The 15,593-nt window shown below is 54.0% G+C and overlaps 1 protein-coding gene across 1 annotated transcript in view; it reads left to right on the top strand.

Moving 5' to 3' along the window:
• Positions 1–1,251: 1,251 nt before the first annotated feature.
• Positions 1,252–15,593, top strand: part of CMIP (c-Maf inducing protein) — a 237,096-nt gene continuing 222,754 nt past the window's right edge. The window contains exon 1 of the mRNA XM_081030396.1: positions 1,252–1,745. Coding sequence (XP_080886522.1) covers positions 1,446–1,745 — 300 coding nt within the window. The 5' untranslated portion in view covers positions 1,252–1,445. The remainder of the gene's footprint in view (positions 1,746–15,593) is intronic.

The raw sequence follows: 15,593 nt of genomic DNA on the forward strand, positions 1-15,593 counted from the left end.
GGCAGAGTTGGAGTTCCTGAGTGACACTGCGGTCCTTTCCACAAAGATGCTTCGAGTATGATTCTCTCAAGTCTTGTGTTCCGCCTGGGGACCCAGAGATGAATGGTTAGGTCCTGGTCTGAGGAAGAGGTAAAGAGGCTGGAGTTGCTGGGATGTAGACAGAGGAGGGGCTGCCCAGTAACCCTGGGGTGACTTTGTTGTCTAGGTTCCCAGAAGGGATCAGACTCCAGGCGCAGAAAAAAAGGAGGGGGGAGCGACTGGGGAACCTGTCCCCTCTCCCCAGGCTGCGTGAGGGCCCGAAGGGCCGAGGCTGGCAGACTTCTGCGAAAGGCCAGGGGTTCTGCAGAGACTGGCAGGCTGAGGAAGGGCAATGTGGGCTCCTTATCCGGATAATTGAGGGGACATTTTCAATTGGAGGAAACATCCCTGCCTTGTGGCCCCATCTGGCCAGCTAGATGGGCAGCCTGAGCTGTGGAGGGGGTGTCAGAGGTCAAGCCGTCCAGCCCAGCCTGGGCCCCTCCGGTTTACACACGGCCGCATCTCGGCCGTCCGCGTTGACATGTTTTGGGGTGCTGACATTTCTGATCGCGGCTGGCCAAAGTGGTGAGCGTGGGGTGAGGGGCAGCGGCTGGTCCGGCATCAGGTTCAGTCCAAGGGCTCAGCACCCGCCTGGGCACCGGCGGGGGCGCGGCTGGGCGTGACGTCACACGCCCCGCCCCCGCGGCCCCCGCCCACACCCACTTTCCGGGCGGGGTCGGGGGGACCCGGCAGGGCTCACCCCTCGCAGCCCCCTCCCGAGGGGCGGCCCTCCCCGTCCCTCCCCTCCCCTCCCCGCCCCTCCCCTCCCCTCCCGTCGGCCGCGCCTCTGCCCCTCGCGTCCCCGCCGGGCGGCCGACTCCGCCTGCGAGAGGCCGAAGCCGCGGCGGCCGCCGCCGTTGCCGCCATTGACGTCAGAGGGGCGGGCACATGACCCCGCGGGGACCAATCGCGCGGGCGCCGAGCGGCTTCTGCAATCTCTCAACTGAGCCGGCCCCCGCGGCCCCCGCCACACACTCGCCCGCGGACGGCCGCCCAGACACACGTACTGTACACACGAGCGGGCGGCGGGGCCGAGACACGCCCGCCGCGCGGCCCCCGATCGCTGTCGCCGCCGCCGCCGCCGGCCCTCGGCGCTGCCCGCGTCCCCGCCCGCCCGCCCGCCCGCCCGCCGAGCCGGTCCGGCCGCCGCGAGCATGCACCCGACGAGCTAGGAGGAAGCCGAGCCCCGCGGGAAGGACCGACCGCCGGCCGCGCCCGCCGCCCGCCCCCGGCCCCTCCCCTGCGGGCGCCCCCAGCCCCACGCCCCCCCACCTTCCTGGGCGGTGGGGGGGTGCGGGCTGCCGAACGGGGGCCCCGCCGCCCGGCAGCCGGGACAGCCCCTTTCCCCGCCCCCGGCCCCGCCGGCCATGGATCTGACCAGCAGCTCGGGCGGCGGCGGCGACCCCCGGCAGATCGAGGAGACCAAGCCGCTGCTGGGGAGCGACGTGCCGGCCCCCGAGGGCACGAAGATGGGCGCCGTGCCTTGCCGCCGGGCCCTTCTGCTGTGCAACGGGATGAGGTACAAATTGCTGCAGGAGGGCGACATCCAGGTCTGTGTCATCCGGCACCCGCGGACCTTTCTCAGCAAGATCCTCACCTCGAAATTCCTGAGGCGCTGGGAGCCGCACCACCTAACGCTGGCCGACAACAGCCTGGCGTCCGCCACGGTGAGTCGCTCCCCGCGGCCGCGCGCCTCAGCCCCCGCGTCGCCCCTCGGGGCCCGGGAGGCGCCCCCTCCCACCGCTGCACCTGGAGCCGCGGGCCTGCTGCGCGCTGGGGGCGCCGGGGGGCGCCGCGGGCGGGGACACGGGGCGCCCGCCTCCTGGCCTGGGCTTGGGGCTGCATGGTGACTCCGGGGCTCTGCCAGCCGGAGCCTCGGGGAGACCCTTGGGTCCTGGAGAGGACCTGGCCCACCCCGGGCTGGGCGTTTGGGGACCTCCCGGGCCCAACGCCTGGGTTTCGTACGGATGGGATCGTGGGACAGACCGAGGGCTGGGCCCTGATGGGGGCGAGGGTTCCGTTTCCGAAAGCCCGCGGCCCATCTGGACCTGCGCTGGAGCGGAAAACAAAACAGCCAGAAAAAAAAAAAATACACGGAAAACAAAAAAAACAAAACCCAAACCAAAAAACCCTAAACAACCTCAAAACCCCCAAACCCCAAGAATTTCCAGCAGCCAGTTCCTTTCTTTGCATTACCCGTCTTTTCTTCTCTTCCTGCCCGGGCTGGCAGGCAGAACTGGGTGCTTCCCGTTCTGAACAATTTCTTTTGCACATTGGGAGGTTGGAAGGGGAGGGGGAGGGGGCAGGGGTCCTGGACGGCGTCCTCCTCGGTGGGGGGGATGTCACGTTCTAGTGTGGAAGCTGGCCTGTGGGGCTGTGGTCTTGCATTGTCTGAAGTGGGTCGATGTGTGTTTGGTTGCTGGAGGTTTTATTTTGTTATTGTTATTGTTTTAGAATATATGGCTGGGACTGGGTCAGCGGGGTGAGAGGGAGGGAAGAAGTCATTAATCTGTTTCCGAAATCAAATCTGCAAGGTGGGGTAAAACAGCTGTGGTGGGGTCCCACGTACGGTGGGGGTTGGTGGGCAGAAGCCTGAACTGGATGCTTTGTGTTTTGAAACAAGGACACAGTTTAAAGCACCAGCGCTGCTTGGGCCTGAGCCTTGCCGAGGTGGTTCCTTCCTCTAGGGAGAGGTGACAGGTCTTCCCCAGAATGCACATTCCCCCCTGGGTCCACGGTGATCCTGTTTACTAAGCACAGTGGGAGGGGGGGCAGAATCCACCGCCTGCCCACACCTGTGCCAAGAAAACCCAGCCAGGAAACAGGGTGTCGCTTACATGGCATGTCACAAACGTGTAGCGTGTGTAGACATTTCCCCGGCATCCATGTTGCCTTGGCAGTGTGTCACAGGCTGTGACACATGCTCCAAGGAATGGGGAGGGGGGAAAAGTTAGCAGAAGAAATCATACTCCTTGAAACGGGCTTCCCCCCTCCTGAGAGCACGGAAGCACATGAGGACTTTTATTCTGAATTTGGGGTCCGACGTGCTGAGAACACCTATTTTTTTCTTTCCTGTGGGCACGTTGGTGCAGTGTCTGCAAAGACTGCTTTCTCAGGAAGGATCACCGGTTGCCATGAAGTGGCCCAGGCCCAGTTTCAGGTTCCTGCATGTTCTTAAATCCATCCCGAGCCATAGGCCTTGGTGTTTGGCTTTTCATTTGATGGAGGGAGAGCCTCAGAAAATTCTCAAGCACACAGCGTTCAAGGAAGAACTAGTGACCTTAGTAGTTCCATGCCAGGGACCTGGAGCCCCCAGATCTGGTTTTAGAAATTTCCCTTGGCTCAGGGGGGGCTTTACCATTTTTTTCCTGCCATACCTCACAATGCAGGGTATTGGGGGTGGGGGTAGAAAATGGTTGAGAGGCTCAGAGATCTTTTGTGGAAAGGACAGCCTAGCTCCTGTGCTCCCCTGGGAGAAGCCAGGAGTGTGTCCTCTGCTGCTGCTGCTGGCCACGGGCTGGGGAAGCCAGCTTTGGAGGCTCAAGGCCCTCGACTTACCTCTGATTGCTCAAGAGGCATATATGAGAGAGAGGAAAGGAGGAAAGGCTGAAGCTGTGTGCTGGTTTCTTAAGCAGCCAGAGGCCCTGGCACCACCTTCACCAGCCAAGGAGGGTGGTACCTTTGTAGCTAGCGCCTTTCTGGAGAAGAGCTGTGATTTTTCAGGACTGGGGACTGAGGGCTATGCATGAAACAAGATTTTCTCAGCAGAGACTTGCTGTGGCGTTGGGAAATGTGAAAGGAGGAACTCAGAGCAAGTGTCCAATGAGCTGGCATAATCTCTCCTTCCTCCACTTACCATCACCAAGCCCAGTGGGCAGAGCAGGGGGGTGTCCTTAAATCTTGCCATGGTGGCCTCTATTGGGGTGCACGGCTTCCCATGCCAGGGCCTGTGAGCGTGGAAGAGGGCGTGCAAGGGCAGGCCCAGTTGTGGCAGTGGTCTCCCGGGCAGAGGTGGGGTTGGGACTGCTACTGGGGACCTTGTCCCATCATGAGACACCTGGTTGGTATCCAGGCCCTGGGAAACAAAGCAGCCCTGAGGGGTTTCCCTGAGGCCAGGGCATTATGTAATCTGTCTGAATTTTACAGTGCGGCCCAAGCACTCTATTGAGAAATATTACTATTAGCCTAAATGAAACAAAGGTGAATTTGAGTGCAGTTGAATTTCACTACAACCAAAAGCCCTGTGCAGCCGTGTAGCTTTGCAGAATCCCCTGGCCCAGCCTCCAGCTGCCGATATGTTTCCTATCCTTTCATGAAATGTACATCATCCATGTAGTAAGCTGTCTATACAGCTCAACTCAGAACCATCTGGTAGTTATCTGGTTAATTGTGTGGGCTTCAGGAACAAGAGTCAGAGTGATGGATCTGGATTAAAACCAGTAAACAAACCAAATACACGCTTTTGCCCAGACTGTCTTCAGAATCTGTCTACACTGATGCAATTAACTGGATTCTTGTCAGAGATAAAGAGCAGGCTTCCAGGACCACAGCTGCCTCAGGCAGGGGTGGAAGCACGTGGGGCTGCAAGGCCCACCTGGTGCGCGGCTCCTGCTGGGTACACCCCTCAGGTGGACCTCTCTTGGTTCCCTGCTGGGGAGATGGGCCCGGGACTGGCAGCCTCACCCCCTGAACTGGCTGTAAACTTTGCCTTCCGGTGGGGTCAGGTTGGAGCTTGCCCTGTGCCTGTCTCCTGAGCCAGTTACTGATTAAATCCTTGCAGAACCAACAGTGTGCCTTACGTGGCCTGTGACAGCGCCAGGCCTGATGCACTCTGTGATTGAGACTTTGGATCCGGAAAGCTCATAAACAAAGAAGGAAACACAAAGGCGACAGGGACCTGGCTGACCTGTGAGGGGTGATTGGGAAGCGTCCGCCCCTTCCCTGGGGTACACAGGACCACACCTTGTGGGGGAAGGGCCTGCCTGCCCAGGCCGTGGCCTGGATAAGGCACCTCATTCCCCTTTTGCATCCAGACTTCCCAGTCCCCAGGCCTCCCTGGGCTTTCACGGTGGTGGTTGTGGTAACTGATGGCCAGGCTTTCGGCAAAAGCAGCCCAGTCCGTCGAGACCAGAATCCATTTTGCTGTTCTTGTGTTTGGGTTGAATTTGATCACTTGCTAGACATGTTTGTCCACTGGAAGAGGGCTTTGTCTGTGTGCTTTGTTTCCTCTGCACTGAAGAGGTACAAATAAGCTGCTTACCTTTTCTTTAACCTCATTTTTGTGCATGTAGCACACGGCATCTCAGAATGGTGGATCCAATCCGAGACGTCTTTTACTCATTGACCAAACAGGGATCGGAGCACAGGTGACAGTAGCATTCTTTATTTTCAAGCCTTAATTCATCAGTGACTTGTTTATAAATTTTCACCACTGTGCTGCTCCGATTGAAATGTTTCTGGGCTTCTTATCACGGAGAAGGAAAGAGAAGTCACCTTAATTATCATTGGGTTTCTTTAGTCTAGTGTGTTCTTGGGGAGAGCAGCCTTCTTCTGAACTTGGACTTATACTTACTAAGCACCCACTGGGTGTCGAGTACTGAGCGGAGAGTTTATCTCGACAGTGCGGTTTCCACTTGTGAATTCAAGTTTGTGTCTTCCAGAGCAGTCATAAGTCTTATGGGAATATGTGTGTGTGTGCCTGTGTGTGTGTGTGTGTGTGTGTGTGTGTGTATGCGAATGTACGTGTGTTCATTTTTTTCACTTGGTATCATGTAGCACTCCCTGGTCTGCCTGTTTTTCCTGCCTTTGATTTATGTGATGGTTTTTCATGGCAGTTGGCAAACAAGGAGTTTTTTTTTTTTCAATTTCACTTGTCGTAAGAAGATTTTATAATATATCAAATTTGTTGCCCGAATAACTTGTCTGATTGGAAGTGGTGGAGGGGAGGTGTAGAGACAGAGAAGAGGAAAAAATCTAAATTCTCTGTAAATAGCAAATGTGGTCTGCCTTCCCCGGGCTGTGATAAATGCATTTTAAGGAGGGAATATGTTTGGATACGGCCTTTCTTTTGTCTGGTACAATCTGAGATGCCCTTTCGGGCCAGGTTTAGAATTGTTCCAGGAGAGGTGGAAAGGGTTTCACTGCTCGGGTGTGGCTGGGCTTTGCTGCCGAGCTGGTGATGAAGGCGGGCGAGGCCGACGTATGCCACTGGCTTGGGCTCTATGGCCCACAGGTGGCTTCTGCATGGTGCCCGCTGACTCACCTGGTAGTGGGAGAGGGAGGTCATTTCTGGGGCACTGTGTCCAGCAAGGCATAGGGGAGCGTGGTGGCCAAGTCACCAAAGCTGTCTCTGTTGCCTCGCTGACAACCTTGGGACAGCAGGGCAGCCTCTTTCCAGGCCAGCCGGGCTTGACCCATGGGGATAGTACCCCCTTGGTGTTTTGGCAGAAAAGGCCTTTAAGATGGTTGAGTTATGTCTTTTATTAAAGGATTAAATGAGATTAAACCTAATGATTTAGGGTGTCTCCACTGTGGGGCAGAACAAATTCCAGATTTGCTGTCACTTGCTACTGGGTCTGGATTCTGAAGTTAGGACTTCCTGGCTGTGTGACTTTTGGCACATTGCTTTACCTCAGTGGGCCTTAGTTTTTCTCCTGGAGAGTGGGGCAGTCCTCCCTCATTGACAAGGTTGCTGTAAGGATTGGAGAGAATTCAGATTAGCACCCAGTAGGACGGCCAGCACAAAGTAGGGGTGTGACCAGGGGCCAGTATCCCAATTCATGTTTTCCTAATTGCTCTGAGAGAGCTTAATGAAATTCTGCAGGAATGGAAGGGGTTATTGCTATTTAAAAATGGGCAGTCTCCAGAGAAAAGTCTTCCAAGATGAGCAATGAGTTTGGGAAAGTTAGGGATATTTAGCAGATCTGGTATGTATGGAGGCAATGAAATTGTTGAACAGTTTAAGAAAAATTCCTCAGGGGGCACAGTCTATTTTCTTTAAAAAAACAACAAACCCATAGTTTTTTTTAAAATAGAAAAAGTAATGTGCATGTTAAATAAATTCAGATAGTATAACAAGGCATATAAGAAAGAATCAATTTCCTCTTATTCTATCCCCTCATAGCCCCTAGATGTCTTCCTCAGAGGCAAGCTCTGTTACCCATTTCTTATGTATCCTTGCTGACCATTCCGGCATTTACACACAGTTCTGTGCCATTACTGTTCATTTGACAGTTTTTTTTGGAGATCATTCTAGATCTGTTCATACACAGTGGCCTTGTTCTTTTTCACTGCTGCGTAGCGTTCCATTGTAGAGCGGTATTATAATAACTGAGGTAGACCATCCCCTGTTGCTGGACATTTAAGTTAGTCCTAATCTTTTGCTGTTTTGAACAAGATGCTTTCCATTTTTATTCAGTGGAATTGTTTCTGTCTTGATAATTTGAGTGATTTTTGCCTACTTCGTTAGTCTCAGAGTGCTTTACAAGGACGAGCTGACCCAACCTCAGAGGGGGAAAGGGCATTGCTGTATGTGGTCATCGCTGCCTGAAGTCATGCTTCATCAGTCTGGCTGAATGGCACTGGTGTAGGGAGCCCCCTTGGAGGGTCTGGCCACCTGGCCCCGCCGGGAGCTAAACACAGGTGAGCAGGGGTCTCTGACCAGTCACGTTGACCTTCTCCCTGAGGACAAGCGTCTGTGCAGCCAAGGAGAACTGTTTCCTGCTCCACCTGAGAGCGTCATTTTTGTCCCGACTTCCTGCTTCCCCAGGATGGAAGCCAGGCCGCGTGCGTGGCCCATGGTAGAGAAAGGGAGGAAGTGAGTCTGTCTCTTTCCCCGCTCGTGGCTCTGGTGACAAGGCATCCAGTACATTCAGCTGGGCTCCCAGGGAGGCTGTGTGCATTTGAAAGGAAGCTTCGCTGACATCAGCAGAGCCATACCAGGCTGATGAGGTGCATGTGTGTGCACGTGTGTGGGGAAGGTGTCCGTGTGCATTGAGGCAAAGGGGACTGCAGAGGAAACATTTCTGGTGCTGAAATTGGTCCCTGTGTTCAGTCACATTTCTTTACACCTGTCATGTGCAAAGGGTTTACACCAGCATCTGTGGTGTGCAGCGAGGTGGATGGAGAATAGCCAGACCCAGGAGAGCGGTCAGAGCTTGGATCCTGCCCCTACAACTTTCTAGCTGGTGGGTGATCTTGGGCAGGTCACCTAGTCTCTGTCCTTATCTATAAAATTCGGATTATGGGACTTCCTTTTAGTGCTGACATTAGGGTTCGCTAAGGTAAGGCATGGCAGTTATTCACTCATTCATTCAACAGATCAATATCACTGTTCTAGACACTAAAGCAAACCAGTTTCAGCCCTCCTAGAGCCTGCATTGGTAGGGTAGGTGACAGACAGTAAACTGCTAAGCAAGAAAATATGAAATCTGTCTGGCAGTGACAGGGGCTCTGGAGTAAAGATAGCAGGCAGGCGGGTAGGGTGTTTGGGGCTTGGAGACGGGAAGCCTGGTGGCTTTGCATGTGGTAGTCAGAGAAGGAGGCCATACCTGGGGAGCAAGCATTCCAAGCAGAGAGAATGGCCAATGCAAAGGCCCTGAGGCTGGATCGTACTTAGCAGTCACCGAGTAAAGTGGCTGGCATGGAGTAAATGCTCTGCAATTGTCATTATCCTGCCTTCCAGGAGCTGTTATCATTTATTTAAAAAAATACTTATGAACACCCCGAATGTGCCATGGCTGGCTGGGTATATAGGCAGCTCCCTGCCCCGTGGAGTTTCCATTCAAGCGTTTTTGGGATGTGTGTGTGTTTTATTTAACCCAGCTGCTTTAAGAGACTTAAATTACAGAGTCCAGAAAAACTTTAAAAAACCAGCTCCCTTTGTCCATACTGTGTAACAAGGGTCCTAGGATTTAGAACATACTGTGTTTCCCCGAAAATAAGACCGGGTCTTATATTAATTTTTGCTCCAAAAGACATATTAGGGCGTAATTTCAGGGGATGTCTTACTTTTTCATGTACAACAATCTACATTTATTCAAATACAGTCATGTCATCTTCTTCTGGAACATCGTCATAACGTACTAAATGCGTCCGTCTGGCTGACGATCTTAACTGGGGCTTATTTTCGGGGAAAGTCGGTAGTAATCATTGAGGGGAGTGGCGAGGGGAAGTTTGTTGCCCAAAGACCCTTACAAATGGCTCAATAGTAGGGCTGGCACTCACACTAGGAAGGGCCTCCCAGCACCTTCCAGTGTCCTCTTTTGTTGTTGGCTCTCCCCCTTCCAAATTGCTATCAGAAATGCTACCATGGAGAAAGCTTCTAAACAGATTAGGCTGAGTAAACTGGCTTTGGAGGGAAGCAGAAGAGCTGGATTCTCCGGTCAGGGCAGCCAGGGCTTGCCTGGGGCTGGGCCGGCTGGGCTGGCTCAGGTGGGGTCATCAGGAGAGGGGAGATAACACTGGAGCTGTGGTAGTTTCCTGGGTGTCCTGGGTCAGCAAAGCTGCAAACGGGAGCACACAGTCTGGGAAAGCCCAGGCCTGGCCCCACTGCCTCTGGCTTTGGGTCACTCGCCAGCCCAGGGGCATCTGATTGCCAGAACACTGTGCTGGAGGCTCAGCGGGGCAGTGGAGCCCTCTGTGCAGTCAGGGCAGGCCAACTGCTGTAACAACCAGTCCACATACTGAGCTGGCTTCGTGCAATACGCTTTATTTCTCGCTGATGTCACAGTCCAGTCGGGGTTTCTGCCCCCTCCAGGACCTCATTGAATGGGGGGTAGAGAGATGAGCTGAGTGAGCCCTTGGCCACAGCTCAGTCACGTGGCTCCTCTGAGTGCAGGCGATGCTGGGGTGGGGTGAGCTGTGTCCAGGAGAAAGGAGACCATGGAATGGTGACGACTCCCACCCCAGGTCTGCTGGGACACTGCAGTGGTCTGGGGGTCTCCAGGTACCAGCAGCAGAAGAAACTCCCAATGACATGGTGTCTTTTGGCTTTTGGGTTAGAGCTTGGTGGCAGGTCAGGAAAGTCTACAGTCTTCTCTCTGGTGGGGAATAAACTAGAGTAAGCGAACCTATTGCAAGGGATGCAACAATGCATTCCTGATTACAATGACAGTTATTGTCCACCTGCTGTGTGCCAGGCGCGGTGCTCATTTACTTGTCCACGTAATCCTGGGGGGCGGGTGTTATTATCCCTGCTTCCTGGCTGCTGCAGTGGAGACTCAGGCAGGAGACAGAGACAGAGGCAGATCTGCCCCATGCTCTGGTGTGTGTCCATGGGCGTGTGTGCGTCTGTGAGACACATAAAGTGACTTCCGCCTCTTGCAGAAGCATCTTAGTTGAGAATCAGTGGGCTTAACAGTTTTGTGTTTGCCAATGTTTGGCAGACATTCCTTTGTGAATTTGTCAAGTGATTTCAGGGAACTTGTGTTGGAAAGTGAATGCCAAGTATTTTTGTGAAGGGTGAGCACCAGGTACTAAGTAGAGAACTGAGTACTAGGCACTGTGTGTACAGAGGGAGTTCCCCAGGCGCTGCGTCTGCACGGGGGTGCTCCCAGGTCCCCTGGATTTGCAAATGAGTGCTCCCAGATACGACACTTGCAGGGTCAGTTATAATCTTTGCTCCCCAAAGACTCACAATTAAATTGGGTGCCCTACAAATTACTGATACATTATAGAGCAAAGCACATACCTCGGAGAGGTTTATGCCTTGTCTGCTCTTTGGAGGGAGGAAGAAAGTGCTGCCACGGGGACAGGTGGTTTCAGGAAGGACTTTGTAGAAGAGACACATCTGGATGCAGAGGTAGGGTTGAGGCTGGCAGAGATGGGGATGGGGGCAAAGGGTGGAAATGGACAGAGGGAGCAGTGAGGAGAGGGAGAGAAGCCAGAGCCGCGGGGGAACGTTCTTGATCGTCTGTGCCATTTTCCCCGAGGGGTGGGCACCATAAGAGAATGTAGGAGGTAAAGATGGAGGCAGGATTGCTTCCCGGAGTGGGGGCCATGCGCGGGGGTGAAGGTTAGTGCTGGATTCACCAGGGCACTTTCCAGCTGAGTGGGCCCTGCTCACGATGCAGAGAGACAGGGGACCGGCTGCCAGCTGGGAGCTCGGGATGCCCCTGAATGGAAACTTCGGCAGTGCAGGGATCTGAGTCACCACGGCCAGGCTTTAGTCACAGTAGTGACCACTGCTGCAGCTACTCATGAGTGTTCCTTTTGCTGGGAGCACTGCTATGTGCTCACATCGGTGATCTCTACAACAGCCCACTGAGGTGCTGTTACTCTCTCCGTTTTACAGATGGGAACACTGAGGCTGCCTCTCAGTAGACATTTCTCTGGCTGAATGAATACCAGGTGAATGAGTGAAGGAATGAACGAACACGGCTGCTTGAAGGTGTCTAGTTGGGAGGTCCGTCCTGTTGAAAGGGGGAGAGAGAAGGGCCATGTTCAGATCTCTCCCTGCCACTTCCTTGTAACCCTGCTTGTTTCTGGTCCTCCATGGCTGGCGATGTAATACCACTCCCTCGTCCAAGACCAAAGGAGACAGTATGGGCAGCAGATGTATGTATGTATGTATGTATGTGTGCTGCACACAGCCAACCTCGGGTTGCACACAGGCCTGAGGGTTCCTGGTCTCTTTCGGTGCCCCTGAGGCCGCTGGGTGCAGCCGGCCAGCCTGGAGCTCCTGATGGGCTTCCACCAGAGTCCTCTGGTACTTTCCAACTCTCAGACCTGAAACCTCTGCTGTGAGCTCTGGCTCACCGGCCTCCCTTTCTGGAATCTTCCTTGCTGGAGGCTTGGTGGGAAGGCCCATCTGGCCCTGGGGCTCTTGAGAAGGTGGCACCATTGGGCTGAGGCCCAGGGCAGGAGTGGTGCTCTGCTTTGTGGCTGCAGTGAGGTCTCCGGCTGGCGGCTGTGGGGTGATGGCCAGGGCTGCCCCATTGGAAAGGGGAACAATGACTTGTGACGTCCGTCCGTCTGTTGGTCTGGTTGGTTTGTGTTTTACGACCCTGTGATTGAGCTTGCTTTGGGGCTGGGAAAATGAAAGAGCTCGAACCATCTGAGCAGTCCAGTGGCTACCAGGCTTGGGGTCTGAGCAGGGTCAGCCTGCAGGATCAGATGGATCCGGATGGGGTGGGGTGCCTGCAGGATAATAGCCATGCTGAGTCCCCTGGGCATATTGGTGCAGTTAAATCGCACAGCAGCCCCTGAGGGTCCAGCTTACAGATGGGGAAATGGAGGCCCCGAGAGTTTCAAGATACAAAGCTGGAAACCAGACGACCTGCCTCCAGAGCCCAAGGTCTTCTCCACAACATGATGCCTCCTTGCCAGGGTTTGAGCATGGGAGCCTGGGTAGCCAGCAAGACAGCAAGACAGTGGTAACAACAGCTAGCACTTCCACGGCTCTTGCTATTCTGAGCCCTTCACGTAGATGAGCTCGCTTCATTCTCATGATGCCCTGTGAGGTGCTGCTGTCACTGTCCCATTTTGCAGATAAGCAAACTGAGGCCCAGAGAGAAGAGGTCACTACATACCCAGCTAGTAATGGTGGAGCTGGGATTTGAACTCAGATTGTCTGGCTCCAAAGTATAACTATGTGTGGCCTGTGAGCAGGGCTCAAGAGCAGAAGGTCAGAAAGGCCCCAAGTGGCCAGGGCTGGCTGCATGCTGACAGGAGGGCCTTGCTGAAGGGGGAGGGTGTGGACAGAGCAGAGCGTTTCACTGTGTGGGGTTTGTCCATCTCCCTGCATCTCTAGAAGAGCCATGGTAGAAGTTGCTCCTCACCTGCCCTTTGTTGACCTTGGGGTAATGACCTTGGCCTCTCGGAGCCTCAGTTTCCTTGACTGAGATGGCCTGAGGCTGAGGAGCCGCCTGTCAGAGCTGGCTGTGAAGACTCGACCACAGTGAGCCTGACGTCCAGAGCCCACTTTGTGCACCCTGCCCCGCCTGGGGTCTGGTGTGGCCCTCCCCCATCTGGAGCTTTGGCACAGCACCTATTTCCCTCTGCCCCTGACGTCTCCCCTGACCCCCAGCTGCAGTGAGGGCTTGTGTCCTGCAGAGTGGCACTTCCCCAGCTGGGTGGCAGTTGTCTTCTCTACTAGCTCTTCATCTCCGCACTTATAAATTGAAACCAAAATAATCACACAGGGATGATGATGATCTTATAAGATAAAGGAGGAAAAGATTCTCCCCTAATCCCACCACCCAGAAATCCTCCTTGTGAACATTTTGGCGTACAGCCATCTGTGGTTTTTTCTTAGGCAAGTCCATATGACATCATGGGATTGTTTGCCCAGTGAGTAGAGACTAGGTCTTATTCATAAATGCTAAGCCATTTTCATATATTATCTCAAGGGTTTCAACTTGGGCCACATGGATATTGGGGTCCAGATCATTCTTTGTGGTGGGACCGCCCTGGGCATCATGGGATGCTGAGCAGCATGCCTGGCCTTGGCCCCCTCGATGTCCGTGCTCTATTCCCCTCGGTTGTAACATCCATAGCGTCTGCAGACATTGCCACATGTCTGGGGGGGCATCATCCTCTGTTGAGAAACACTGTGGTAACTCATTTAGCATGCCACCTGCCCAGAGAGGTCCCATTGGACAGGGTGGCCCTGGCTGCGAGCTGGCCAATAGCAGAGCTGGGAGCATTCCTGCTTACCTTGCTTCTTTGGAACCTGGCACAGAGGAGTGACCAGGAACTCCGTGGGGGCTGTGGGAACCCTAATCCCTGTGTCTGGCATGGCATGGGGCCAAGAGCCAGCAGGGCCCCTGGGAGGAAGTTTTGCTGGCCAGGGCATTAGCAAGCTCCCCATACCTTTACCTTTGATCCCTCCGACTGCCCTCCTGCTGTCCCTGCCTTCCCTGATGACTCAGGACTTCAGAGATGTGGATTGTTGAAAGGAGAATTGCATCATGCCAATAAAAAAAGAGAGAAACTAGCATTAGAAAGTTTTGGCGTGAGGAAAATGACTTTGAAACCTGCTTCTGGCATCCTGTCTGAATTAAAGCATTTTTTGGGGGGAAAGGGTGCAGTGAGAGAGAGAATGGGCTGTGGGAGGCGACCCAGCTTACATGGCTCTTCTAGAAAGGCTTTCATCTGCTTGACTCAAGCCCCGCCCAGGGCTGTGCATTGGGTCCCTCTGCTTTTTGGAGCTATCTGAGCCACACCACCAGAAAAGATATAAAAAGGAAGCTTCTAGAGTGTGTGGGTCCTGCCAGCAGGGACAGTGAATAGGCAAAAGTCTTAGGCCAGAGACTGTTGCAAAGACAGAGGTCTGGGGGCTCTTCTGATGCCCCAGTGGTAAGCAGGGCTCCCTCTAACCCAGGAGAGCCGAGTACCGGCTGGATCTCAGCCCCCATGGTCTCTGGCTGTGTGCTCTTGTGCAGTTCACACCTGCTCAGCATTCAGGGCAGCCTCGCTTCACAGGGGTCTGCACTGCAGGCTAGGGAGCAGCAAACACCTTGCCTCCACTTTGAAACCTGGGGTAGAGGTGGAGGTACTAGAGACCCTGCTTTCCAGGTCAGTCCTTCCCTAATGGGGACACTCGTGATCATCAGACAAAGTGACCAAGAGTGCTGGCCAGTGTTTTTAGATTCTAGCACTTCCTATTCGGTTGGGTATCCAGTGGTGTGATCTAGCTCTCAGTTTCCTCATCTGCAAGCTGGGGATAACAGTAGCCACCTCCCAGGGCCACCCTAAGGATAGGGGAGATAAGATATGGAGAGTGCTTGCTGTGCCAGGCGTAGGATTCGTGTTCAGTAAATGCCCACTCTGCCGTCACCACCAGTTTTACCATGGCTGCTGCTTCTGCTCACCTGCATTCCTGTTTTCTGCTCGACTGTGAACTTCTTGAAGGCAGGGCCCTTTTCACCCAGGTATACCCGATGTCAGAATAGGCCTTTGACTGAGTAGTCCACCCTCTATATCCCTGGGTTCCTCATCTGTGGATTCAACCAACCGTGAATCGAAAATATTTGAAAAAAAGTTAGGTTTTGCTGATACACAGAGTAGTTAGGCCTACGATGGTTGGGTCTGTACCGAACCTGTACAGACTTTATTTTCTTGTCATCATTCCCTGAGCAATACAGCATAACGACTATTCACATAGCATTTACATTGTATTAGGTATTATTAGTAATCTAGAGATAATTTAACGTATACAGGAGGATGTACCTAGATTATATTCAAATGCTTTGCCATTTTATATAAGGGACTTGAGCATCCAAGGATTTTGGTATCTTGAGGTGGTCCTGGAAAATCCCCTGCGGATACTGAGGGCGACTGTGTGGTTACTTATATGGCGCGTCTTGGGGCCCCACACATCCCAGTCTGTGAAGGACCAGAAAAGCATCTTAAGTTTTCTTGGAGATGGCGGCTGTATCTGGTGACCTCGGGGCTGTTCTGTCGGGGAGAACTGCAGGGTGTGACTTCAGGCCCCTTGGGCACCCAGACCTGGAATGGACCTACGGCCCTGGGCGCAGCCACTATGTCCCTGACTAGAGGAAGGTAGACACACA

The sequence above is a fragment of the Rhinolophus hipposideros genome, assembly GCF_964194185.1.
Source record: "Rhinolophus hipposideros genome assembly, chromosome: 21".
Classification (NCBI taxonomy): domain Eukaryota; kingdom Metazoa; phylum Chordata; class Mammalia; order Chiroptera; family Rhinolophidae; genus Rhinolophus; species Rhinolophus hipposideros.